The following is a 26274-nucleotide window of genomic DNA, read 5'->3' as shown; positions in this document are numbered from 1 at the left end:
ATGTGATTCACCTTATCTTATCTTCCATCTGATAAGGTGGTTTTATGTACCAAACCTGTTTTCCTTCCTAAGGTTGTCTCTAATAAGAATATTAATCAGGAAATCGTTGTTCCTTCATTATGTCCTAATCCTTCTAAGAAGGAGCGTAAGTTGCATAACCTGGACGTGGTTCGTGCCTTGAAGTTTTACTTGCAGGCGACTAAGGATTTCGTCAATCATCTTCATTATTCATTGTTTATTCTGGAAAGCGTAGGGGTCAGAAAGCTACGGCTACCTCTCTTTCTTTTTGGCTGAAGAGTATCATCCTTCTGGCGTATGAGACTGCTGGACAGCAGCCTCCTGAAAGAATTACGGCTCATTCTACTAGGGCTGTGGCTTCCTCATGGGCATTTAAAAACTATGCTTCTGTTGAACAGATTTGCAAGGCTGCAACTTGGTCGTCTCTTCACACTTTTTCCAAATTTTACAAATTTGATACTTTTGCTTCTTCTGAGGCTGGTTTTGGGAGAAAGGTTCTTAAAGCAGTGGTGCCTTCCGTTTAGGTCTCTGTCTTGTCCTTCCCTTTCATCCGTGTCCTCTAGCTTTGGTATTGTATCCCACAAGTAAGGATGAAATACGTGGACTCGTCATATCTTGTAGAAGAAAAGGAAATTTATGCTTACCTGATAAATTAATTTCTTCTACAATATGACAAGTCCACGGCCCACCCTGTCATTTTTTAAGACCGATTTAGATTATATTTTTTATCAACTTCAGTCACCTCTGCACCTTTGGCTTTTCCTTTCTCTTCCTAACTTTGGTCGAATGACTGGAGGTGGAGGGAAGGGAGGAGCTATATATACAGCTCTGCTGTGGTGCTCTTTGTCACTTCCTGTTAGCAGGAGGATAAATCCCACAAGTAAAGATGAAATCCGTGGACTCGTCATATCGTAGAAGAAATTAATTTATCAGGTAAGCATAAATTTACTTTTCTAAAAACAAAGTCCAATCCAATAGAGACCCAAATGTAAACTTGTGGAGGTGATACTTTGTGACATTTTATGATAACTATCACCATATATACATATTTTCTTATTTATATTGTGTCATTTAGGACCCCTCATTTTGTTTCCTGTTTCCATTATTAGCGCTTTCCTCACTACCCCCATATCCCTTCTGTTTATTTTGTGTTTTCTTTAGGAATATCTGGAAAAGGATATTCCGCTTTGGGGGTGACTGAGCTCTTTTTGAGGCTATTTATTCATAATCATTTATTTATTTATTTATTTTGCCGACACATATTGCCGATTGGTAATTTTAATTGCATTTTTATATTTTTTTAATATATTATATAGTTTTTATGTGTGTATTTTTAATCTCCTAATCAGAATAGCAAAAGGAATATCCTACTAGAGCATTCAGTACTTTGTATTTTATACACCTCATTTCTCTGTATTGTTTCTGCTGTCTATTTTATATATATATTTATTTCATGTAATTGGCAAGAGTCCATGAGCTAGTGACATATGGGATATACAATTCTACCAGGAGGGGCAAAGTTTCCCAAACCTTAAAATGCCTGTAAATACACCCCTCACCACACCCACAATTCAGTTTTACAAACTTTGCCTCCTATGGAGGTGGTGAAGTAAGTTTGTGCTAAGATTTCTACGTTGATATGCGCTTCTCAGCATTGTTGAAGCCAGATTCCTCTCAGAGTACAGCGAATGTCAGAGGGACGTGAAGGGAGTATCACCTATTGAATACGATGATTTCTCTAACGGGGGTCTTTTTCATGGGTTCTCTGTTATCGGTCGTAGAGATTCATCTCCTACCTCCCTTTTCAGGTCGACGATATACTCTCACATTTACCATTACCTCTACTAAGAACTGTTTTAGTACTGGTTTGGCTATCTGCTATATGTGGGTAGGTGCCTTTGGGTAAGTATGTTTTCATTTACTTAAGACACTCTCAGCTATGGTTTGGCATTTTATGCAAATTATATAAAGTTCTAAATATATGTATTGTACTTATATTTGCCATGAGTCAGGTTCATGTATTTCCTTCTGCAGACTGCCAGTTTCATATTTGGGAATATAAACACTTTAAGAAATTTATTTCTTACCTGGGTTTAGTCTTTTTCAATTTGACTACTTTTTGCATTTGCGGGTATTAGGCCCGCGGGTGCGTCAAATGTTAGACTTTATTACGTCATTTTTGGCGCGGGAAATTACGTTTTTTGACGCAACTTCGTCATTTCCGGCATCATACGTGACGTCGAGACCTTTCACACGGCAGCGTCATTAGTGACGCAAGTGTGTCATTTACGTTACGTTGTGCGTCATACTTGGCGCCAATTTTTTCTTCATTATTTCAATACCCCATTGTTGTTTGCCTCCTGCTTTCTTTTCTATCAAGAGGCCTATGCTTTTGCATTTTTTCCCATTCCTGAAACTGTCATTTAAGGAAATAGATAATTTTGCTTTATATGTTGTTTTTTCTCTTACATTGAGCAAGATGTCCCAATCTGATCCTGCCTCTGAAGTTTCTGCTGGAACATTGCTGCCTGACATGGGTTCTACAAAAGCTAAGTGAATTTGTTGTAAAATTGTAGAAATTATTCCACCAAATGTCATTTGTAATAGTTGTCATGATAAACTTTTACATGCAGATAGTGTTTCTATCAGTAATAGTACATTACCAGTTGCAGTTCCTTCAACTTCTAATGTGCATGATATACCTGTAAATTTTAAAGAATTTGTTTCTGATTCTATTATGAAGGCTTTGTCTGCATTTCCACCTTCTAATAAACGTAAAAGGTCTTTTAAAACTTCTCATTTAGCTGATGAAATTTCAAATGACCAACAACATAATAATTCATCCTCTTCTGATGAGGATCTATCTGAAACAGAAGATCCTTCCTCAGATATTGACACTGACAAATCTACTTATTTATTTAAAATAGAGTATATGCGTTCTTTATTAAAAGAAGTATTAATTACTTTGGATATTGAGGTAACCAGTCCTATTGACGTTCAGTTTAATAAACGTTTAAATGCTGTTTTCTTCTGTTATGTGTGATCAGTCCACGGGTCATCATTACTTCTGGGATATTATCTGCTCCCCTACAGGAAGTGCAAGAGGATTCACCCAGCAGAGTTGCTATATAGCTCCTCCCCTCTACGTCACCTCCAGTCATTCTCTTGCACCCAAAGACTAGATAGGAGGTGTGAGAGGACTATGGTGATTATACTTAGTTTTTATAACTTCAATCAAAAGTTTGTTATTTTACAATAGCACCGGAGCGTGTTATTACTTCTCTGGCAGAGTTTGAAGAAGAATCTACCAGAGTTTTTCTTATGATTTTAACCGGAGTAGTTAAGATCATATTGCTGTTTCTCGGCCATCTGAGGGAGGTAAAAGCTTCAGATCAGGGGACAGCGGGCAGTTGAATCTGCATTGAGGTATGTAGCAGTTTTTATTTTCTGAATGGAATTGATGAGAAAATCCTGCCATACCGTTATAATGACATGTATGTATACTCTACACTTCAGTATTCTGGGGATGGTATTTCACCGGAATTACTCTGTAAAAATACATTAAACCTTTTAATAGGTATTTAATTCATGTTAAACGTTTTTGCTGGAATGTAGAATCGTTTGCATTTCTGAGGTACTGAGTGAATAAATATTTGGGCATTATTTTTCCACTTGGCAGTTTACTTGTTTTGATTATGACAGTTTCGTTTCTCTCTCACTGCTGTGTGTGAGGGGGAGGGGCCGTTTTTGGCGCTCTTTGCTACGCATCAAAAATTTCCAGTCAGTTACTCTTGTATTTTCTGCATGATCCGGTTCATCTCTAACAGAACTCAGGGGTCTTCAAACTTCTTTGAAGGGAGGTAGTTTCTCTCAGCAGAGCTGTGAGACTTATGTAGTGACTGTGTTTTAAAACGTTGCTCTATGATTTTTATGTTTAAAATTTAATTAGTGTTACTTTACTAATGGGAACAAACCTTTGCTAACAAGTTGTGTTGTTTTTAAAGAGTGATGCTATAACTGTTTTTCAGTTCATTATTTCAACTGTCATTTAATCGTTTAGTGCTTCTTTGAGGCACAGTACGTTTTTGTTAACTAAGATTGTAACCAAGTTGCATGTTTATTGCTAGTGTGTTAAACATGTCTGATTCAGAGGAAGATACCTGTGTCATTTGTTCCAATGCCAAGGTGGAGCCCAATAGAAATTTATGTACTAACTGTATTGATGCTACTTTAAATAAAAGCCAATCTGTACAAATTGAACAAATTTCACCAAACAGCGAGGGGAGAGTTATGCCGTCTAACTCGCCTCACGTGTCAGTACCTGCGTCTCCCGCCCGGGAGGTGCGTGATATTATGGCGCCTAGTACATCTGGGCAGCCATTACAGATAACATTACAAGATATGGCTACTGTTATGACTGAAGTTTTGGCTAAATTACCAGAACTAAGAGGCAAGCGTGATCACTCTGGGGTGAGAACAGAGTGCGCTGATAATTCTAGGGCCATGTCTGATACTGCGTCACAGCTTGCAGAGCATGAGGACGGAGAGCTTCATTCTGTAGGTGACGGTTCTGATCCAAGCAGATTGGATTCAGATATTTCAAATTTTAAATTTAAATTGGAAAACCTCCGTGTATTACTAGGGGAGGTCTTAGCGGCTCTTAACGATTGTAACACTGTTGCAATACCAGAGAAAATGTGTAGGTTGGATAAATACTTTGCGGTACCGGCGAGTACTGACGTTTTTCCTATACCTAAGAGATTAACTGAAATTGTTACTAAGGAGTGGGATAGACCCGGTGTGCCGTTCTCACCCCCTCCAATATTTAGGAAGATGTTTCCAATAGACGCCACCACACGGGACTTATGGCAAACGGTCCCTAAGGTGGAGGGAGCAGTTTCTACTTTAGCTAAGCGCACCACTATCCCGGTGGAGGATAGCTGTGCTTTTTCAGATCCTATGGATAAAAAATTAGAGGGTTACCTTAAGAAAATGTTTGTTCAACAAGGTTTTATATTGCAACCCCTTGCATGCATCGCGCCGATTACGGCTGCGGCAGCATTTTGGATTGAGTCTCTGGAAGAGAACCTTAGTTCCGCTACGCTGGACGACATTACGGACAGGCTTAGAGTCCTTAAACTAGCTAATTCATTCATTTCGGAGGCCGTAGTACATTTAACCAAACTTACGGCTAAGAATTCAGGATTCGCCATTCAGGCACGTAGGGCGCTGTGGCTAAAATCCTGGTCGGCTGATGTAACTTCTAAGTCCAAATTACTTAATATACCTTTCAAGGGGCAAACTTTATTTGGGCCCGGTTTGAAAGAGATTATCGCTGACATTACAGGAGGTAAGGGCCACGCTCTGCCTCAAGACAAAGCCAAAGCTAAGGCTAGACAGTCTAATTTTCGTCCCTTTCGGAATTTCAAAGCAGGTGCAGCATCAACTTCCACTGCACCAAAACAGGAAGGAGCTGTTGCTCGTTACAGACAAGGCTGGAAACCTAACCAGTCCTGGAATAAGGGTAAGCAGGCCAGAAAACCTGCTGCTGCCCCTAAGACAGCATGAACCGAGGGCCCCCGATCCGGGACCGGATCTAGTGGGGGGCAGACTCTCTCTCTTCGCCCAGGCTTGGGCAAGAGATGTCCAGGATCCCTGGGCGCTAGAGATCATATCTCAGGGATACCTTCTAGACTTCAAATTATCTCCCCCAAGAGGGAGATTTCATCTGTCAAGGTTGTCAACAAACCAAATAAAGAAAGACGCGTTTCTACGCTGTGTACAAGATCTATTATTAATGGGAGTGATCCATCCGGTTCCGCGGTCGGAACAAGGACAAGGGTTTTACTCAAACCTGTTTGTGGTTCCCAAAAAAGAGGGAACTTTCAGGCCAATCTTGGATTTAAAGATCCTAAACAAATTCCTAAGAGTTCCATCGTTCAAAATGGAAACTATTCGGACAATCTTACCCATGATCCAAAAGGGTCAGTACATGACCACAGTGGATTTAAAGGATGCTTACCTTCACATACCGATTCACAAAGATCATTACCGGTATCTAAGGTTTGCCTTCTTAGACAGGCATTACCAGTTTGTAGCCCTTCCATTCGGATTGGCTACGGCTCCAAGAATCTTCACAAAGGTTCTGGGTGCCCTTCTAGCGGTTCTGAGACCGCGAGGAATTTCGGTAGCTCCGTACCTAGACGACATTCTGATACAAGCTTCAAGCTTTCAAACTGCCAAGTCTCATACAGAGTTAGTTCTGGCATTTCTAAGGTCGCATGGATGGAAAGTGAACGAAAAGAAGAGTTCTCTCTTGCCTCTCACAAGAGTTCCATTCTTGGGGACTCTTATAGATTCTGTAGAAATGAAGATTTATCTGACAGAAGACAGATTAACAAAGCTTCTAAATGCATGCCGTGTCCTTCATTCCATTCAACTCCCGTCAGTAGCTCAATGCATGGAGGTGATCGGCTTAATGGTAGCAGCAATGGACATAGTTCCCTTTGCACGCCTACATCTCAGACCGCTGCAATTGTGCATGCTGAGTCAGTGGAATGGGGATTACTCAGATTTGTCCCCCACTCTGAATCTGGATCAAGAGACCAGAAACTCTCTTCTATGGTGGCTTTCTCGGCCACATCTGTCCAGGGGGATGCCGTTCAGCAGGCCGGACTGGACAATTGTAACAACAGACGCCAGCCTTCTAGGTTGGGGCGCTGTCTGGAATTCTCTGAAGGCTCAGGGACTATGGAGTCAGGAGGAAAGTCTCCTGCCAATAAACATTCTGGAATTGAGAGCAGTTCTCAATGCCCTTCTAGCTTGGCCCCAGTTAAAGACTCGGGGGTTCATCAGGTTTCAGTCGGACAACATCACGACTGTGGCTTACATCAACCATCAGGGAGGGACAAGAAGCTCCCTAGCAATGATAGAAGTATCAAAGATAATTCGCTGGGCAGAGTCTCACTCTTGCCACCTGTCAGCAATCCACATCCCGGGAGTGGAGAACTGGGAGGCGGATTTCTTGAGTCGTCAGACTCTTCATCCGGGGGAGTGGGAACTTCATCCGGAGGTCTTTGCCCAAATACTTCGACGTTGGGGCAAACCAGAGATAGATCTCATGGCGTCTCGCCAGAACGCCAAACTTCCTCGCTACGGATCCAGATCCAGGGATCCGGGAGCGGTTCTGATAGATGCTTTGACAGCACCTTGGAACTTCAGGATGGCTTATGTGTTTCCACCCTTCCCGCTGCTTCCTCGATTGATTGCCAAGATCAAACAGGAGACAGCATCAGTGATTCTAATAGCGCCTGCATGGCCGCGCAGGACTTGGTATGCAGATCTAGTGGACATGTCATCCTGTCCGCCTTGGTCTCTACCTCTAAGACAGGACCTTCTGATTCAGGGTCCATTCAAACATCAAAGTCTAGCTTCTCTGAAGCTGACTGCTTGGAAATTGAACGCTTGATTTTATCAAAACGTGGTTTTTCTGAGTCGGTTATTGATACCCTGATACAGGCTAGGAAGCCTGTTACCAGAAAGATTTACCATAAAATATGGCGTAAATACCTATACTGGTGTGAATCCAAAGATTACTCCTGGAGTAAGGTTAGGATTCCTAGGATATTGTCTTTTCTACAAGAAGGTTTAGAAAAGGGTTTATCGGCTAGCTCATTAAAGGGACAGATCTCAGCTCTGTCCATCTTGTTACACAGGCGTCTGTCAGAAAATTCAGACATCCAGGCCTTTTGTCAGGCTTTAGCTAGGATCAAGCCTGTGTTTAAAGCTGTTGCTCCGCCATGGAGTTTAAACTTAGTTCTTAACGTTTTACAGGGTGTTCCGTTTGAACCCCTTCATTCCATTGATATAAAATTGTTATCTTGGAAAGTTCTATTTTTAATGGCTATTTCCTCGGCTCGAAGAGTCTCTGAGTTATCAGCCCTACATTGTGATTCTCCTTATCTGATCTTTCACTCAGACAAGGTAGTTCTGCGTACTAAACCTGGTTTCTTACCTAAGGTTGTCTCTAACAGGAATATCAATCAAGAGATTGTTGTTCCATCCTTGTGTCCAAATCCTTCTTTTAAGAAGGAACGTCTTCTACACAATCTGGATGTAGTTCGTGCCCTCAAGTTCTACTTGCAGGCAACTAAAGATTTTCGCCAAACTTCTTCCCTGTTTGTCGTTTATTCTGGGCAGAGGAGAGGTCAAAAAGCTTCTGCTACCTCTCTCTCTTTTTGGCTTCGTAGCATAATACGTTTAGCCTATGAGACTGCTGGACAGCAGCCTCCTGAAAGAATTACAGCTCATTCCACTAGAGCTGTGGCTTCCACTTGGGCCTTTAAGAATGAGGCCTCTGTTGAACAGATTTGCAAGGCTGCAACTTGGTCTTCGCTTCATACTTTTTCCAAATTTTACAAATTTGACACTTTTGCTTCTTCGGAGGCTATTTTTGGGAGAAAGGTTCTTCAGGCAGTGGTTCCTTCTGTATAATGAGCCTGCCTATCCCTCCCGTCATCCGTGTACTTTTGCTTTGGTATTGGTATCCCAGAAGTAATGATGACCCGTGGACTGATCACACATAACAGAAGAAAACATAATTTATGCTTACCTGATAAATTCCTTTCTTCTGTTGTGTGATCAGTCCACGGCCCGCCCTGTTTTTTAAGGCAGGTAAATATTTTTTAAATTATAATTCAGTCACCACTACACCCTTGGCTTCTCCTTTCTCGTTGGTCTTTGGTCGAATGACTGGAGGTGACGTAGAGGGGAGGAGCTATATAGCAACTCTGCTGGGTGAATCCTCTTGCACTTCCTGTAGGGGAGCAGATAATATCCCAGAAGTAATGATGACCCGTGGACTGATCACACAACAGAAGAAAGGAATTTATCAGGTAAGCATAAATTATGTTTTTAAACCTCCTGTGGTTTCCCCAGGTGTTTTTCCCATTCTTGAAGCTATTTCTGATATGATTTCTAGGGAATGGAATAAGCCAGGTACTTCCTTTATTCCTTCTTCAAGGTTTAAGAGATTGTATCCTTTACCAGCAAAATCTATAGAGTTTTGGAAAAGGATCCCCAAAGTTGATGGGGCTATTTCTACTCTTGCTAAACGTACCACTATTCCTATGGAAGATAGCACTTCCTTTAAGGATCCTTTAGATAGGAAGCTTGAATCTTATCTAAGGAAGGCCTATTTATATTCAGGTCATCTTCTCAGACCTGCTATTTCTTTGGGTGATGTTGCTGCTGCATCAACTTTTTGGTTGGAAAATTTAGCGCAACATGAATTGGATTCTGACATATCTAGCATTGTTCGCTTACTGCAACATGCTAATCATTTTATTTGTGATGCCATTTTTGATATTATCAAAATTGATGTTGGATCCATGTCTTTAGCTGTATTAGCTAGAAGAGCTTTGTGGCTTAAATCTTGGAATGCTGATATGACATCTAAATCTAGATTACTATCTCTTTCTTTCCAAGGTAATAATTTATTTGGTTCTCAGTTGGATTCTATTATTTCAACTATCACTGGAGGAAAAGGAGTTTTTTTGCCTCAGGATAAAAAACCTAAGGGTAAATCTAAGGCTTCTAACCGTTTTCGTTCTTTTCGTCAGAATAAGGAACAAAAGCTCAATCCTCCTCCCAAGGAATCTGCTTTCAGTTGGAAGCCTTCCTCAAATTGGAATAAATCCAAGCCATTTAGGAAACCAAAGTCTGCCCCTAAGTCCGCATGAAGGTGCGGCCCTCATTCCAGCTCAGCTGGTAGGGGGCAGATTAAGGTTTTTCAAGGATTTTTGGATAAAATCTGTCCAAAATCATTGGATTCAGAGCATTGTCTCTCAAGGGTATCCCTGTAAATCCAGTAAAAGCTCAGGCTTTTCTGAAGTGTGTTTCAGACCTGGAGTCTTCAGGGGTAATCATGCCAGCTCCTCCTCAGGAACAAGGTTTGGGGTTAAATTCAAACCTATTCATTGTACCAAAGAAAGAAAATTTGTTCAGACCAGTTCTGGATCTGAAAATATTGAATCGTTATGTAAGAGTACCAACTTTCAAGATGGTGACTATAAGGACTATTCTGCCATTCGTTCAGCAAGGACATTATATGTCCACAATAGACTTACAGGATGCATACCTTCATATTCCGATTCATCCAGAACACTATCAGTTTCTGAGATTCTCTTTTCTAGACAAGCATTACCAATTTCTTGCTCTTACATTTGGCCTAGCAACAGCTCCAAGAATCTTTTCAAAGGTTCTGGGTGCCCTACTATCTGTAATAAGAGAACAGGGTATTGCAGTGTTTCCTTATTTGGATGATATCTTGGTACTAGCTCAGTCTTTACATACTGCAGAATCTCACACGAATAAACTAGTGTTGTTTCTTCGGAAACATGGTTGGAGGATCAATTTACCAAAAAGTTTCTTGATTCCTCAGACAAGGGTCACCTTTTTAGGCTTCCAGATAGATTCAGTGTCCATGACTCTGTCTCTAACAGACAAGAGACGTTTAAAATTGGTCGCAGCATGTCGGCTCCTTCAGTCTCAGTCATTCCTTTCAGTGGCTATGTGCATGGAAGTTTTATGTCTCATGACTGCAGCATTAGACGCGATCCCCTTTGCTCGTTTTCACATGAGACCTCTACAGCTTGTATGCTGAATCAATGGTGCAGGGATTATACAAAGATATCACAATTAATATCCTTGAATCCCAATGTACGGCACTCTCTGACATGGTGGATAGATCACCATCGTTTGGTTCAAGGGACTTCTTTTGTTCGCCCAACCTGGACTGTGATCACAACAGATGCAAGTCTTTCAGGTTGGGGAGCTGTTTGGGGGTCTCTGACAGCACAAGGGGTTTGGAAATCTCAAGAGGCGAGATTACCAATAAATATTTTAGAACTCCGTGCAATTCTCAGAGCTCTTCAGTTCTGGCCTCTACTAAAGAGAGAACCATTCATTTGTTTTCAGACAGACAATATCACAACTGTGGCTTATGTCAATCATCAGGGTGGGACTCACAGTCCCCAAGCTATGAAAGAAGTATCTCGGATACTTGCTTGGGCGGAATCCAGCTCCTGTCTAATCTCTGCGGTGCATATCCCAGGTGTAGACAATTGGGAGGCGGATTATCTCAGCCGCCAGACTTTACATCCAGGGGAGTGGTCTCTCCATTCATACGTGTTTTCTCAGATTGTTCAGATGTGGGGGCTTCCAGAGATAGATCTCATGGCCTCTCATCTAAACAAGAAACTTCCCAGATACCTGTCCAGGTCCAGGGATGTTCAGGGGGAAGCAGTAGATGCACTGACACTTCCTTTGTGTTATCAACCTGCTTACATCTTCCCGCCTCTAGTTCTCCTTCCAAGAGTGATTTCCAAAATCATCATGGAACAGTCTTTTGTGTTGCTGGAGGCTCCAGCATGGCCACACAGGTTTTGGTATGCGGATCTGGTTCGGATGTCCAGTTGCCCGCCTTGGCCACTTCCGTTACGGCCGGACCTACTATCTCAAGGTCCGTTTTTCCATCAGGATCTCAAATCTTTAAATTTGAAGGTATTGAAATTGAACGCTTAGTTCTAAGTCATAGAGGTTTCTCTGATTCAGTGATTAATACTATGTTACAAGCTCGTAAATCTGTCTCTAGAAAGATTTATTATAGAGTTTGGAAGACTTACATTTCATGGTGTTCTTCTCATAAATTCTCCTGGCATTCTTTTAGAATTCCTAGAATTTTGCAGTTTCTTCAGGATGGTTTGGATAAGGGTTTGTCTGCAAGTTCCTTGAAAGGACAAATCTCCGCTCTTTTTGTTTTATTTCACAGAAAGATTGCTATACTTCCTGATATACACTGTTTTGTACAGGCTTTAGTTCGTATTAAGCCTGTCATTAAGTCAATTTCTCCTCCTTGGAGTCTTAATTTGGTTCTGAGGGCTTTATAGGCTCCTCCATTTGAACCTATGCATTATTTGGACATTAAACTACTTTCTTGGAAAGTGTTGTTCCTTTTGGCTATCTCTTCTGCTAGTAGAGTTTCTGAGCTATCTGCTCTTTCTTGTGAGTCTCCTTTTCTGATTTTTCATCAGGATAAGGCAGTTTTGCGGACTTCTTTTCAATTTTTACCTAAGGTTGTGAATTCTAACAACATTAGTAGAGAAATTGTTGTCCCTTCTTTATGTCCTAATCCTAAGAATTCTTTGGAGAGATCCTTACATTCTTTGGATGTGGTAAGAGCTTTGAAATATTATGTGGAAGCTACTAAAAATTTCAGAAAGACTTCTAGTCTATTTGTTTTATTTTCTGGTCCTAGGAAAGGTCAGAAAGCTTCTGCTATTTCCTTGGCTTCTTGGTTGAAACTTTTGATTCATCAAGCTTATTTGGAGTCGGGTCAAAAGCCGCCTCAGAGAATCACAGCTCATTCTACTAGATCAGTCTCCACTTCATGGGCTTTTAAGAATGAAGCTTCAGTTGATCAGATTTGCAAAGCAGCCACTTGGTCCTCTTTGCATACATTTACTAAATTCTACCATTTTGATGTATTTGCTTCTTCGGAAGCCGTTTTTGGTAGAAAAGTTCTTCAGGCAGCTGTTTCAGTTTGATTCTTCTGCTTTTGATTTAAGTTTTTTTCTTTCAAATGAAATAAACTTATATTTTTGGGTTGTGGATTAATTTTTTTGAGCAGATTATGGCTGTTTTTGTTTTATTCCCTCTCTAGTGACTCTTGAGTGGAAGACTCCACATCTTGGGTATTGATATCCCATATGTCACTAGCTCATGGACTCTTGCTAATTACATGAAAGAAAACATAATTTATGTAAGAATTTACCTTATAAATTCATTTCTTTCATATTTGCAAGAGTCCATGAGGCCCACCCTTTTTATGGTAGTTATGATTTTTTGTATAAAGCACAATTATTTCCAAATTTCCTTTGTTGATGCTTTCTACTCCTTTCTTTATCACCCCACTGCTTGGCTATTCGTTAAACTGAATTGTGGGTGTGGTGAGGGGTGTATTTATAGGCATTTTGAGGTTTGGGAAACTTTGCCGCTCCTGGTAGGATTGTATATCCCATATGTCACTAGCTCATGGACTCTTGCCAATATGAAAGAAATGAATTTATCAGGTAAATTCTTACATAAATTATGTTTTTTTATACAGTAGCGTTATAGGGGTGGAACTAATACTGTGGATATAATATTATATTATATACTAGTATATAATATTGTGGACTTAGTATTATATTATATTCTAGTTTGTTTTTGGTTATTTATTTAGGTTTATATTGATTGTGTGACACTCTGTATTTGCGCTCAGTAGACTCCAAAGCGTATATCACTGGTTTCCAGTGATATATTCTACCTTGTGTGTGTATGTATGTGTATGTATATATATATATATATATATATATATATATATATATATATATATATATATATATATATATATATATATATATATATATATATATATACACACACACACACACACACGTACAAGTACTTAGACATGTATATTTATGTATTTCTATGTTAAAGCCCTTTGCATTCCTTTTTTTCTAACACCTGAGACCTCATATCTTTGAGCCCTTATAACTTTTTTGAGCAATTTTTTTTTTTTTTTAAAGGGACAAAATTAAACAACTTTCCAATTTACTTCCATTAACAAAATGTGCACAGTCTTTTTATATTTACACTTTTTTTGAGTCACCAGCTCCTACTGAGCATGTGTAAGAATTCACAGAATATACGTATATGCATTTGTGATTGGCTGATGGCTGTCACATGATACAGGAGGAATGGAAATAGACATAACTTTGAAATTTGTCAGAAAAACATCTACTACTCATTTGAAGTTCAGACTAAGTGCTGTCTTTTATATATGTGTTTATATGTGTGTACATATGTATTCATGTATTTATATTTGTATATATGTATTTACAGATATATACACACATATAAACACATAAATACATATGTGCACATATTTAGACATATATGTAAGTGCATTGGAGCCCCTTGCAGTTAAGAAGTAGAACAATAATATTGGAATGTGACATATTCATATTTTCATGTTGGGTTAGCACACTTGTATATCAGGTTTGTGCACATGAAGGTTGTTTTTCACACTTTGTTTGCTTTGTTGACTTCTTTAGGGGAATACATGAACCCACACGCGATATTCTAAGTAGGGCTTTTTTGTGTTCAACCCATAATATGGACGCAACCCAACGAGCGCAAAAAGCTTCGTCTAGCGCAGTTGAAGCTTGAGCAGGAGCATTAAATAGCGCTCCACTAGTAATCTGGCCCTTAATGTTAATAAAATGCAAATTTGCATATTTTCTTAGACATTTCCTTATGTTATTTTCGTATTAAATACACTTAATACAGTTTAATAATAATAATTCAGGATTTTAAAAACATTTGGTATATTTGTGTACTGGTATATTATTGAGTTCACCCTGCGCAAATAAGGTACCTTTAGCTCTCATCGATAGGTTCCCTAGTGAACCTTAAAATTAACAGTTATAGGAGTGAGTGAGGGGAGCGCCAAAAGGCTATGGTAGGTAAAAAAATGTCTCAATATCTAATATGCAATAAAATATACAGTTTTAATAAAATGTTGTGTGGTCTATAACAATAAAATACATGGATCCATGTCTAGTGTGTACAGGCAAAAATAGCACAATTAAAATCACAGTATCACAGTACTTGATATTACATATCGATGCAGACAGTTTCAAAATAACAATAATAGAAGAAAGTGTTGTATGTGAAGCAAAGAGTTGCTCCTATTACAAATGCAGTCTCTTTCTTACTAGAGAGTGATGTCTTAAGAGTTTAAATAGTTAGATGTCCAAATCAAGATTGGTCCCAAAATCCAAAACAAGTTAATGGTGATGCATAATTGCTTGCAAGTGATGAAAAAAAGTTTAAAAGTTGGAATAAAAAGAAATTGGGATGAAGAAACTGTGTAAAAAATGAAAAAATATATAAGTCAAAAATACTTGTGCAAAATATTTGTGAAAAGTTATATCACAAAAAAACTTTTTAGCAAAAAAGGTGAAAAATAGGAAATAAATTGAATTAAAATTCCCAATGTTTAAAGGATGGTGTAGAAAATTCCTTGTGTCTTCTAAAGTCCATAGATAACACCGGTGGATATATAAAAACAATTTTTTGGAAATAACCTGTTAAAAAAAAGAAAAGAACAATACTGCAGAAAATATAAACCGTTAAGTTCAAATAAAGGTAATGTGCTTACTTTGATATGTCGATGCGATTCGGCCTATAACTAGGCCTTTATCAAGACTAAATACCAAGTAAGCTAATATGACTTTTATAGGGTTAGTCTGCCAATAATTGTCGACTGTTTGGACACCAAAAGTTAAGCTCCGCCCCTTCCTGTGAATTGCATTCTAGGTGTGGGCAAACAATGTAAGATGTTTGTTCGATATCTTCCTAAAATCTTTTTTTTGTTTTTTTGTGTCTATTTTTATAGATTTCAGCTTGAAGCTAACTACTTAGTTAATTTGTATATCCCCTTTGTAGTTAGTCCATGTCTAAAATGTATCCTTTTGATTTTTTAGTTCTAGTTCTAGTTCCGGAATGATACTTCTGGTTTTGCGTTGTTTAACGTAATTTCCGGAATGTCATTTCCGGTTTCGGATGTGTGACATCATTTCCGCGTTGAGCATTTCCGGTTTCGGATTTACCGGATCTTTTAGAAAATGAAACTAAAAATTATACTAAGAGTTTTACTGTCGGTTATCTAAAGAGTTTACTAAGGGTTTATCATTCATATTTGTCAATTTATGGACTGAAATTATTATACTGGTGAGTTGATTTCTCACTTGTGAAAACATTGTTTTAGAAGGTACATATTATATATCGATAATATATTAGTGATTTCTTCTTGGAAATGATAACAGTATTATAGGTAAACAAAAATAAATAAACAGAAATAAATAAACATAAGGAGCTGTTAGATATACTTAGATCTTATGTATGTAAGAAACGTAAACATATTGAAATCAAACAAACATTATTTGCTAAATTCTTATAATCAACAGACAAAATTAAAAATGGATATATTTGAAAAGGCATAGTTAAAAACGGACATGTTTGAAAGACCATAGTTAAAAAAAACTTTCTTCCGAAATAGAACATATAATTTTGGTGAAATATAATAGAATTCAAATATAGGATATTACATATTACATACGGTAATGGTTAAGAATATAACTTTTATATTAGAATCTTATGTATGAGAGACGTAGATGGTTTAAAGGATAAGTCAAACAAAGTATTGATGTCTTAGTTGAACAAACTTTTTAGACCATAGATTAATATATTATAGTGGAATTAAAATATAGGGTAATATAACCTAATTTGCAGACTGGTCTACCATATAATAGTTTAATTGTATATGGAGACTAATTGGCCATTATAAAATAAAATAAAAGTCTCTCTATTGTGACTCTTAGTTAAGAGATAAAAATACTAGGCTGATTGTGTTAGCAATGCATTGATAAAATTATCTGTTCTTAACTTAAGATTGGACATATATTTCTGAGTGTGTCTCTAAAATTACTGTTAAAAATTACTATTAAAAATTATTGTTAAAAATTATCAAAAATAATTAAAACTTCTTAAAAGTTTTTAAAGAATTTGAACTTGTCTATCTGTTGTTGAAATGAAAAAGGTGAAATATTATTCCGCTAATTTCTTATAGTATACAAACTCTTAGTGTCTTTTTAGATGAAAAAGGTGTGAGAGGTCTTCTTTGTTCTTTAATCCTTTTGGATATAGACAATCTAAGGCGAAAATCCATTTGGACTCGTTTAAAAATAATTTCTGTTCATATTTCCCTCCTCTTCAGTTCTTACTCACTATTTATATCCCACAGTATTTAAAATCTTTAAGATTTCCACTATGTATGGTGGTGAAGTGTCTATAAAGTATACTTACAACAAGTCTTTAAAGAACATTCACAGACCCACATTTCAGCTGACACTGCCCTCTGCTTCAGCTGAATTATAAAGTATACTTTCAACAAGTCTTTAAAGAACATTCACAGACCCACATTTCAGCTGACACTGCCCTCTGCTTCAGGTAGTCAAAGGAAGATAATTACCCTCCCACCACAGGTTCATTCCCCCATTTATAGATAGTCTCCCACACACCTTTCATTCTCCTAAACTGACAGCTGCAAACACTAATCAGCACATCCTTCCATTCACTTAACCCTTTAGAATACATACCCTCTCTCCCTACAAATAGCTATATATCCCACATCAATAGTGTGTGAATATATATGTGTGTATATATATATGTATATGTGTATATATATATATATATATATATATATATACTTATATATATTTCTTTTTTATATTGTACTATTTTTTTATTTATTTTCATCTACACACCTAATAGCACTAACATGTATCAAAATATGACCATACTGATATTCGTGACAACCCTTTTCTCACTCCAATTTTGTTCACTTCATTACCGCCATAAGCACCCACCTCAAACTGGAAAACAAATTATCATACACCATGGCCTGCTCTGTTGCTGTAACTTATCTGCTGAGTGCTGATGGAGAGTTATAAAAAATAGCCCTCCTACCCCCACCTCACAAAATTATAAAGTATGCCATTCACTATATAGCCAAACAAAAACTATGTCCAAATTCCTATTCCTTATGCTACTTGCCCTTGCAAATGATGTAGAGTCTAACCCTGGTCCCCCAGCAAATTCCATTCCTAGCCTTCCAGCTAAAAAAGGCCTCTCCTTTGTGCACTGTAATATACGCAGCTTATTTCCAAAAATCGATGCACTGCAAGCTTGGTGTTTACAATACAAGCCAAAAATCATTGTGATCTCTGAATCATGGCTAACTGCAAAAATACCTGACTCTGCCATTGCAATACATGGGTATTCATGCCATAGAATTGACAGAGCAAAGAGAGGAGGCGGCATTGTAATTTATGTTGACAACTCCACAAAGTTCACCCCCATACAAAAATCTAGCTCTCCTGCCACCTTTGATTTCGTTTCTGGCAAAATTGAGATCCCGTGCAGTAAATCAATCATTGTTGCAGGAATCTACCGCCCACCTAGCTCCCCTGTGCATTCCATTTCGGACATAGCACAGCTCCTTAGTGAATCCATAACTCAAAACCCAAAAAGTGAAATTTTGGTTTTTGGAGATTTTAACATCGATTGGCTGAATCCAAAAAATAACAGTTGTCGCTCGCTGTTTAAATCTTTGCAGCTAACGCAATTAATCTCCTCCCCAACTCGCATAAACATCAAAAGCCATAATCATACCCTGCTCGACTGGATTCTCTCCACTTCTCCCGACCGAATCCAGGAGGCAGGTGTTCTCCCTAACAATTTCAGTGACCACTGCTTAGTGTACTGTGTGCGCAAAATAAAGGCTACTAAATCCTCTCCCAAGGTTAAAATCACCAGGTCCTTCAAAAAATGTAATCTTCAATCATTTCTAAATGACATCAAGAACCTCCCCTGGCACAGATTAAACCTAATCCCAGATCTAGACTCTGCAGTTGAATTCTTTCAGTCTGAACTCCTACAAGTTTGGAATTTACATGCACCTCTGCGTAAGGTGAGAGTAAAAGGAGCACACCTGAATTGGATCACAGCTGACCTCATTCAAATGTACCAATTTCGGGATTCATTGTGGTCAAAGTTCAAGCATACTGGCTCTATGAATGATCACTGTGTATTTAGACAATGGCGAAATATATGTACTAAACAAACAAAATTGGCTAAGGCACAATATTTCTGTGAAAATCTGCACAATAATATATCTAACCCTAGAAAGTTTTGGAAACTCATAAACAACTTACAAAATCCACCAATCCACTCCCAACCCTCCACTGTCAATGTGGATAACCAAAACCTGCAACTCCCCTTAGAAGTAGCAAATGCCTTTTAAACAATTATTTTGTTGGATGCTGCACCACCCTGATTGACAAACTAATAAATAGCACGCATCCTGAAGCTACAAATGTGGATCAGGCCCCACTAAAACAGCAAAGACCCAATATAGAAAAGTTCAATTTTAGACCTGTACCCTTCAATGTCATTAAGAAACACCTCAATAATCTAAAAATGAAAAACCAGTCAGGGCCTGATCAAATCCCAGCAATGCTGTTGAAGCTCAGTGCGCCGGCAATTGCTAAGCCTGTCACAACCCTAATTAACGAATCCTTGGTGTCTGGATACATACCCAAACTCTGGAAAACTGCAAGAGTAGTGCCTATTCATAAAAGTGGGGAGTTAACCTTGGTTTCTAACTATCGTCCTATATCATTGCTCCCAAGGTTCCATTCTCAGTCCCCTACTATTCACATTATTTATAAATGATTTGCCTAATGTCTGCAAATCCTCAACTGTACACATGTACGCAGACGACACGGTAATCTATGCAAACAAATCTGATCTGCCGCAGCTTGAAGCAGTGCTCCAAGACCAGTTCACAGAGGTAGAAAAGTGGATCTCGAAAAACAAACTCTTCCTAAACACTGACAAAACTGTCACAATGATCTTTGGAACGGGACCTAAAATACAAAAATTACAAAATTCCCATCTTCGCATCAAAACAAAATCCAATTGCACGCTGACCGCAGTCCACTCTTTTAAATACTTAGGTATGTTATTAGACCCCAATCTATCTTTTGGACACCCCATAGAAAAACTTGCCTCTAAACTTTATCCAAAACTAGGTGCCCTGTACAGAAACAAATCTTGCCTCAGCCCTACAGTAAAGGAAAAGATTGTACAGCAAATGCTGATACCTATCTTGGATTATGGGGACATAGTATATGCACCTGCTCCGCAAACTCACCTTAATAAACTAAATACATTATATAACTCGTTCTGCCGCTTTGTGCTACAATGTAACTACAGGACCCACCATTGTGACATGCTAAAAGAACTAAACTGGCTGTCGCTGGAATCCAGACGCACCCTCCATCTTTCCTGCCTTGTCTTTAAGAGCCTTTCTGGGAAGCTCCCACCCTACCTGAGCAGAATGCTCTCCCCTGCTATTCCCACCTCCTATAACCTCCGATCCAATAACAGCACATTATTTAGCTTGCCTCAATACAAAAAGAAAGCAGCTCGATCCTCCTTTTCCTACAGAGCGCCACAATTATGGAATGACCTCCCTCACACTTTAAAAACTTCCCCAAGCCTAAAATCCTTTAAGAGATCCCTCTATACATATCTCAAAACAGAATGCTCCTGTCATGGTTGATTAAATATTTCGTACCTGCTCTATGTTAAATGTTTGCATATATTGTGTATTATTATTGTTTTTGTATTTTATTGTACCCTAATTGTATCAATGCAATGTTTTGTGATCCCAGGACATACTTGAAAACGAGAGAATTCTCAATGTATCCTTCCTGGTAAAATATTTTATAAATAAATAAATATAGTGGCGTATCTGTGGGGGTTTTTCTCTATGCACAGTATATGCTCTCTGATTCTGTCCCTTAATAGTCTAGTAGTCTGTCCTACATGTTGAAATTTATAAGAGCATTCTATTAGGTATATGACACCTTTATCACAGCATCTAATCAAATTATTAATCATAAATTTCTCTTTATTGTGTTGTGATGTAAAGGTGTTGGTTTTCCAACCATTTTTACATGCCTTGCAACTTGGACAGGGGTAGAATCCTTTTATTTTCTTATTGAATTGATTTACCATATTTCTCCTTTTTGTTTTGGGATACTTGGAGCTATTATGTTTTTCAGATTGTTAGTTTTTCTGTATATGAATTGTGGATGTGGAGTCAGTCTTTCTCCAATTATATCATCATCTTTCAATAATGACCAATGTTTTTTGAAAATTTTCTCCATAATATGTTTATTGGCACAATATTCTGTGATCATTGGAACATTTATGATGTCATCTTCAGACTTTGTCACCTCTTTGTTTTTATATTTTATGAGATCTTTTCGGTCAACAATTTTGACTGCTTCAATATTCTCTTCCAATAATGCCTCACTGTATCCTCTTTCTAAGAATCTTTGTTTTAAAACATTAGCTTTTTCCTCCCACTTTTTGGGATTGGAGCAGTTCTTTTTTACCCTTAGTAATTGCCCCTTTGGGATATTGTTTTTCCAGATGGTATGATGACAACTTAGGTTGAGAATGTAATTATTACAATCAACCTCCTTAAAGAAGGTCGATGTCTCTATTTTTTCATCTACAATTTCTATTTTCAAGTCTAGAAAAGGGATAGCTCTTTGACTAAATTCATAAGTGAATTTTAAGTTCATCTTGTTCATGTTCATTACATCAACAGTATGTTGCAAATCTTCAAGTGTACCTCTCCAAATAAGGAAGATATCCTCAATATATCTTACATATAGGACCAGGTCCGTGCTGGCTGGGCAGGAGTCCCAAATAAATTTCTCCCACTTGCCCATGTATAGCATAGCTTGGCACAAACCTGGTCCCCATTGCCGTCCCACATAGTTGTTGGTAAAACTTTTTATCATTGTTAAAATAATTATGGGTTAAAATGTAGTTAATACTGTCAAGTATAAAAGTGCGTTGTGCTTCAGGAACAGATGAGTCTTTCTTAAGAAAGAAATCCACCGCTTCAATACCTCCTTCATGGGGAATGCTTGTATAAAGAGAGACTATGTCACATGTTGCCATAATGTATGTGTCTTCCCATATTATTTTGTCCAGAGTAGTCAGAACTTGCGTGGAGTCTTTTAGGTATGATGGGAGACTGGTGACATGTTTTTGGAGATGTCTATCCACATATTCGGAAAGATTACTAGATATCAATCCTATGCCCGATATAATAGGTCTTCCGGGTGGATTTGCCAAAGATTTTTGTATTTTTGGGAGTTGGTAAAATACTGGGGTAATTGGGTGTTTGACCATTATGTAGTTATATTCTCTTTGGTTTAGTATCCCCCTGGTCTTTGCTTTTAGGGCTAGATCTTCCAACTCTCTTTTAAATTTACTTATAATAAACTTATGTTTTTTCATCACTTGCAAGCAATTATGCATCACCATTAACTTGTTTTGGATTTTGGGACCAATCTTGATTAGGACATCTTTATCTAACTATTTAAACTCTTAAGACATCACTCTCTAGTAAGAAAGAGACTGCATTTGTAATAGGAGCAACTCTTTGCTTCACATACAACACTTTCTTCTATTATTGTTATTTTGAAACTGCCTGCATCGATATGTAATATCAAGTACTGTGATTTTAATTGTGCTATTTTTGCCTGTATACACTAGACATGGATCCATGTATTTTATTGTTATAGACCACACAACATTTTATTAAAACTGTATATTTTATTGCATATTAGATATTGAGAATTTTTTTTAACTACCTCAGCCTTTTGGCGCTCCCCTCACCCACTCCTATAACTGTATATTTGTGTACCTTGTGATTATTGAAACTAATACATATATTAAAATTTGCATGTAGCAATAAAAATGAGTATAATATTTGTTCATGTCCTGCGACTAACCTATTAACCCCTAAACTGCCACAACCCCCCACCACAAACACCCCCTAACCCCAACCTCCCAACACAAAAAGCATGTTTAAAATTAATACAATACTTAAATGTATATGCGGTCTACAGGAAAATGCATATTATTTGAACATTGTATATACATGTATTGACATAGCTCCTATAGTTATAATAGGATGTTTATTTTTTTTTATTTATTAGTCAGGTGTAGCGATTAGCGAAGACATGACGTTGATGTAGGCATTTTGTGGGAGTGGGATATATCGCCAGTAGTAGTGCAATATATTCCAAGGGCAACCCTGCAGGTTAGGGTTTCAGCCATGATTGTCTTGCCACCTTTTCAGTGGTGAGGCAGGTAGTGTAGGTTTAGTTACAGTTAGGTCACACAGGCATTGTTTGAAGTGTTCCTGCCTGTGCTGTGTGACAATGTTATAAAAAGCCAAGTCAACAAAGTAACTATGTTGTTATATGCATATGTAAGGATGAGGGGAGATGTGTGGAACTCAGTATGCAGGAATGGAAAACCAAAACAAAGAAAGTCTTTTTCCTGAACAAACTTTACTGAAGAAATTAAGGCAGCAACAGGTAAATCAAATTGAGGTCAATATCAAACCTGATAAAAATCAAATAAAGACTTTTACAATGAGTACTTTAAGCACAAGTTTATGTAGACCAGCACACACAAAAGTATAAATAATATTATTTTGTACAAGACCTCTGAGATTATCGTATCTGCAATAGACTTTTCTCACACTTTCAGGTTAATCAATTACTCTTTGTTCTTTATCTGGTCCCTATGTGTATCTTACACCAGTGTAGTCTTAGACAACACAACTGCTATGCCTGGTTAGTACAGCTGTGTGCTTTTAATTATTTGTTCTTTAACCACTGTTTCTTCCAGAGTCTGTACAGAGAAATGTGACTAACACATTCCCTTTTACTTGGAGCTAATTATACGTTTCAGGTGAAAGGTAGTGTGAGAAAGGACATTGGTCCCTGGAGGTCTAGATGGCAATTAGAGAACGGTGTACAGCCCAGCGGGACACTCTGGACCTCACATTGGAGGCCAGACCCTCTGGTCCCATCAATGATAGGTCAAATATAAAGTTTGAGCACTTAACATTTAATATACATAGTAAATACATAATATAATGCATATATAGATATATAAATGATATGCCTAATATTTCTAGTTGTTTGTGTTTGTATGTTTGACATGAATTACCAGCTAATTATTGTTTGGTGACATATAGTGGGTTCTTTATCACATAACCTGTCAATTATGTCCATACAGGTTATTCAAGTGTGAAACCTTCATTTTTTACAACGATTGAGCAGATTGATGAGCCATATGTGAACAGTTTTCCATTTGCCAAAGGTGAGGTATGAAATACTAAATATGTAGTAGATCTTAAAGTTACTTTTTTCTTGAGCTGTTTATGATGTCATCAGATGTGTGCATGACAACGTCACATGTAACAAGAGAATATTGAGCTTGGGGGAAGGGTATAAAAGCCCATATCTCAGTCAACAGACCTCCTACAGGGACAAGAGATATCTCATTTTAAAAGCCATAATTCACTTTCATAAAAAAACAATAGCCTGCAGCACTCAAAGTACTGCTTTCCCAGAGGATTTAGTGGGATCCTATTTCTTTCATGTAATTGGCAAGAGTCCATGAGCTAGTGACGTATGGGATATACAATCCTACCAGGAGGGGCAAAGTTTCCCAAACCTCAAAATACCTATAAATACACCCCCTCACCACACCCACAATTCAGTTTTACAAACTTTGCCTCTTATGGAGGTGGTGAAGTAAGTTTGTGCTAAGATTTCTACGTTGACATGCGCTTCTCAGCATTTTGAAGCCCGATTCCTCTCAGAGTACAGCGAATGTCAGAGGGACGTGGAGAGTATTACCTATTGAATGCAGTGATTTTCCTAACGGGGGTCTATTTCATAGGTTCTCTGTTATCGGTCGTAGAGATTCATCTCCTACCTCCCTTTTCAGATCGACAATATACTCTCATATACCATTACCTCTACTGATAACTGTTTCAGTACTGGTTTGGCTATCTGCTATATGTGGATGGGTGTCTTTGGTAAGTATGTTTTTATTTCTTAAGACACCTCAGCTATGGTTTGGCACTTTATGCATTTATATAAAGTTCTAAATATATGTATTGTACTTATATTTGCCATGAGTCAGGTTCATGTATTTCCTTTTGCAGATTGTCAGTTTCATATTTGGAAAGTTAATATCGAGAAATATTTTCTTACCTGGGGTTTAGTCTTTTTTTCAATTGACTACTTGTTTTAAATTGCGGGCTGTCTTAGGCTCGCGGGTGCGCTAAATGCTACACTTTATTGCGTCATTCTTGGCGCAAGAATTTTTTGGCACGAAAATGCACGTCTGTTGACGCTAGTTCGTCATTTCCGGCGTTGTAGTTGACACAGGGGTTCACACAGGGTTGCGTCGTTAGTGACGCGAGTGTGTCATTTCCGGACATGGTTGTCGCCAAAAGTTACATTGTGCGTCATACTTGGCGCCAAACTTTTTTTCATTATTTATTGCCCCATTGCTATTGCCTCTTGCCTTTTTCTATGTCAGAGGGCTATGCTATTTGCATTTTTTTCCCATTCCTGAAACTGTCATATAAGGAAATTGATATTTTTGCTTTATATGTTGTTTTTTCTTTTACATTCTGCAAGATGTCTCAATCTGATCCTGCCTCAGAAGTATCTGCTGGAACTTTGCTGCCTGACATCGGTTCTACCAAAGCTAAGTGCATTTGTTGTAAAATTGTGGAGATTATATCTCCTAATGTAATTTGTATTAGTTGTCATGATAAACTTTTACATGCAGATAGAGTGTCCATTTGTAATAGTACATTGCCTGTTACAGTTCCTTCAACTTCTAATGTACATGATATACCTATGAATTTTAAATAATGTGTTACTGATTCTATTCAGAAGGCTTTGTCTGCATTTCCACCTTCTAATAAGCGTAAGAGGTCTTTTAAAACTTCTCATTCAGTTGATGAAATTTCAAATGACCGACAACATAATGAATTATCCACCTCTGATGAGGATCTATCTGATTCAGAAGATCCTTCCTCAGACATTGACACTGACAAATCTACTTATTTTTTTTAAAATAGAGTATATGCGTTCTTTGTTAAAAGAAGTGTTAATTACTTTGGATATTGAGGAAGCTAGTCCTCTTGATATTAAAACCAGTAAACGTTTAAATGCTGTTTTTAACCTACTGTGGTTGCTCCAGAGGTTTTTCCTATTCCTGATGCTATTTCTGACATGATTTCTAAGGAATGGAATAAGCCAGGTACTCCTTTTAATCCTTCTGCAAGGTTTAAAAAATTGTATCCTTTACCAGCGATTGCAATAGAGTTTTGGGAAAAGATCCCCAAAGTTGATGGGGCTATTTCTACTCTTGCTAAACGAACCACTATTCCTATGGAAGATAGTACTTCCTTTAAATATCCCTTAGATAGGAAGCTTGAATCTTATCTAAGGAAAGCCTATTTATATTCAGGTCATCTTCTTAGTCCTGCAATTACTTTGGCTGATGTTGCAGCTGCTTCAACTTTTTGGTTGGAGAATTTAGCGCAACAAGAATTGGATTCTGACATATCTAGCATTGTTCGCTTACTGCAACATGCTAATCATTTTATTTGTG

At 37.9% G+C, this 26274-nt stretch overlaps 1 protein-coding gene across 5 annotated transcripts in view; it reads left to right on the top strand.

The window, feature by feature from the left end:
• Positions 1-26274, top strand: part of LOC128657005 (gastrula zinc finger protein XlCGF17.1) — a 136793-nt gene that overhangs the window by 79618 nt on the left and 30901 nt on the right. For 4 of the 5 annotated variants that reach the window (XM_053711225.1, XM_053711226.1, XM_053711227.1 and 1 more), the window contains one exon: positions 23872-23955. In XM_053711225.1, coding sequence (XP_053567200.1) covers positions 23872-23955 — 84 coding nt within the window. Of the gene's footprint in view, positions 1-23871; positions 23961-26274 lie in introns of all 5 variants that reach the window. The other variant, XM_053711228.1, reaches the window with a different exon arrangement.

The sequence above is a fragment of the Bombina bombina genome, chromosome 4, assembly GCF_027579735.1.
Source record: "Bombina bombina isolate aBomBom1 chromosome 4, aBomBom1.pri, whole genome shotgun sequence".
Lineage (NCBI taxonomy): Eukaryota > Metazoa > Chordata > Amphibia > Anura > Bombinatoridae > Bombina > Bombina bombina.
This window is presented reverse-complemented; position numbering and strand designations above follow the sequence as displayed.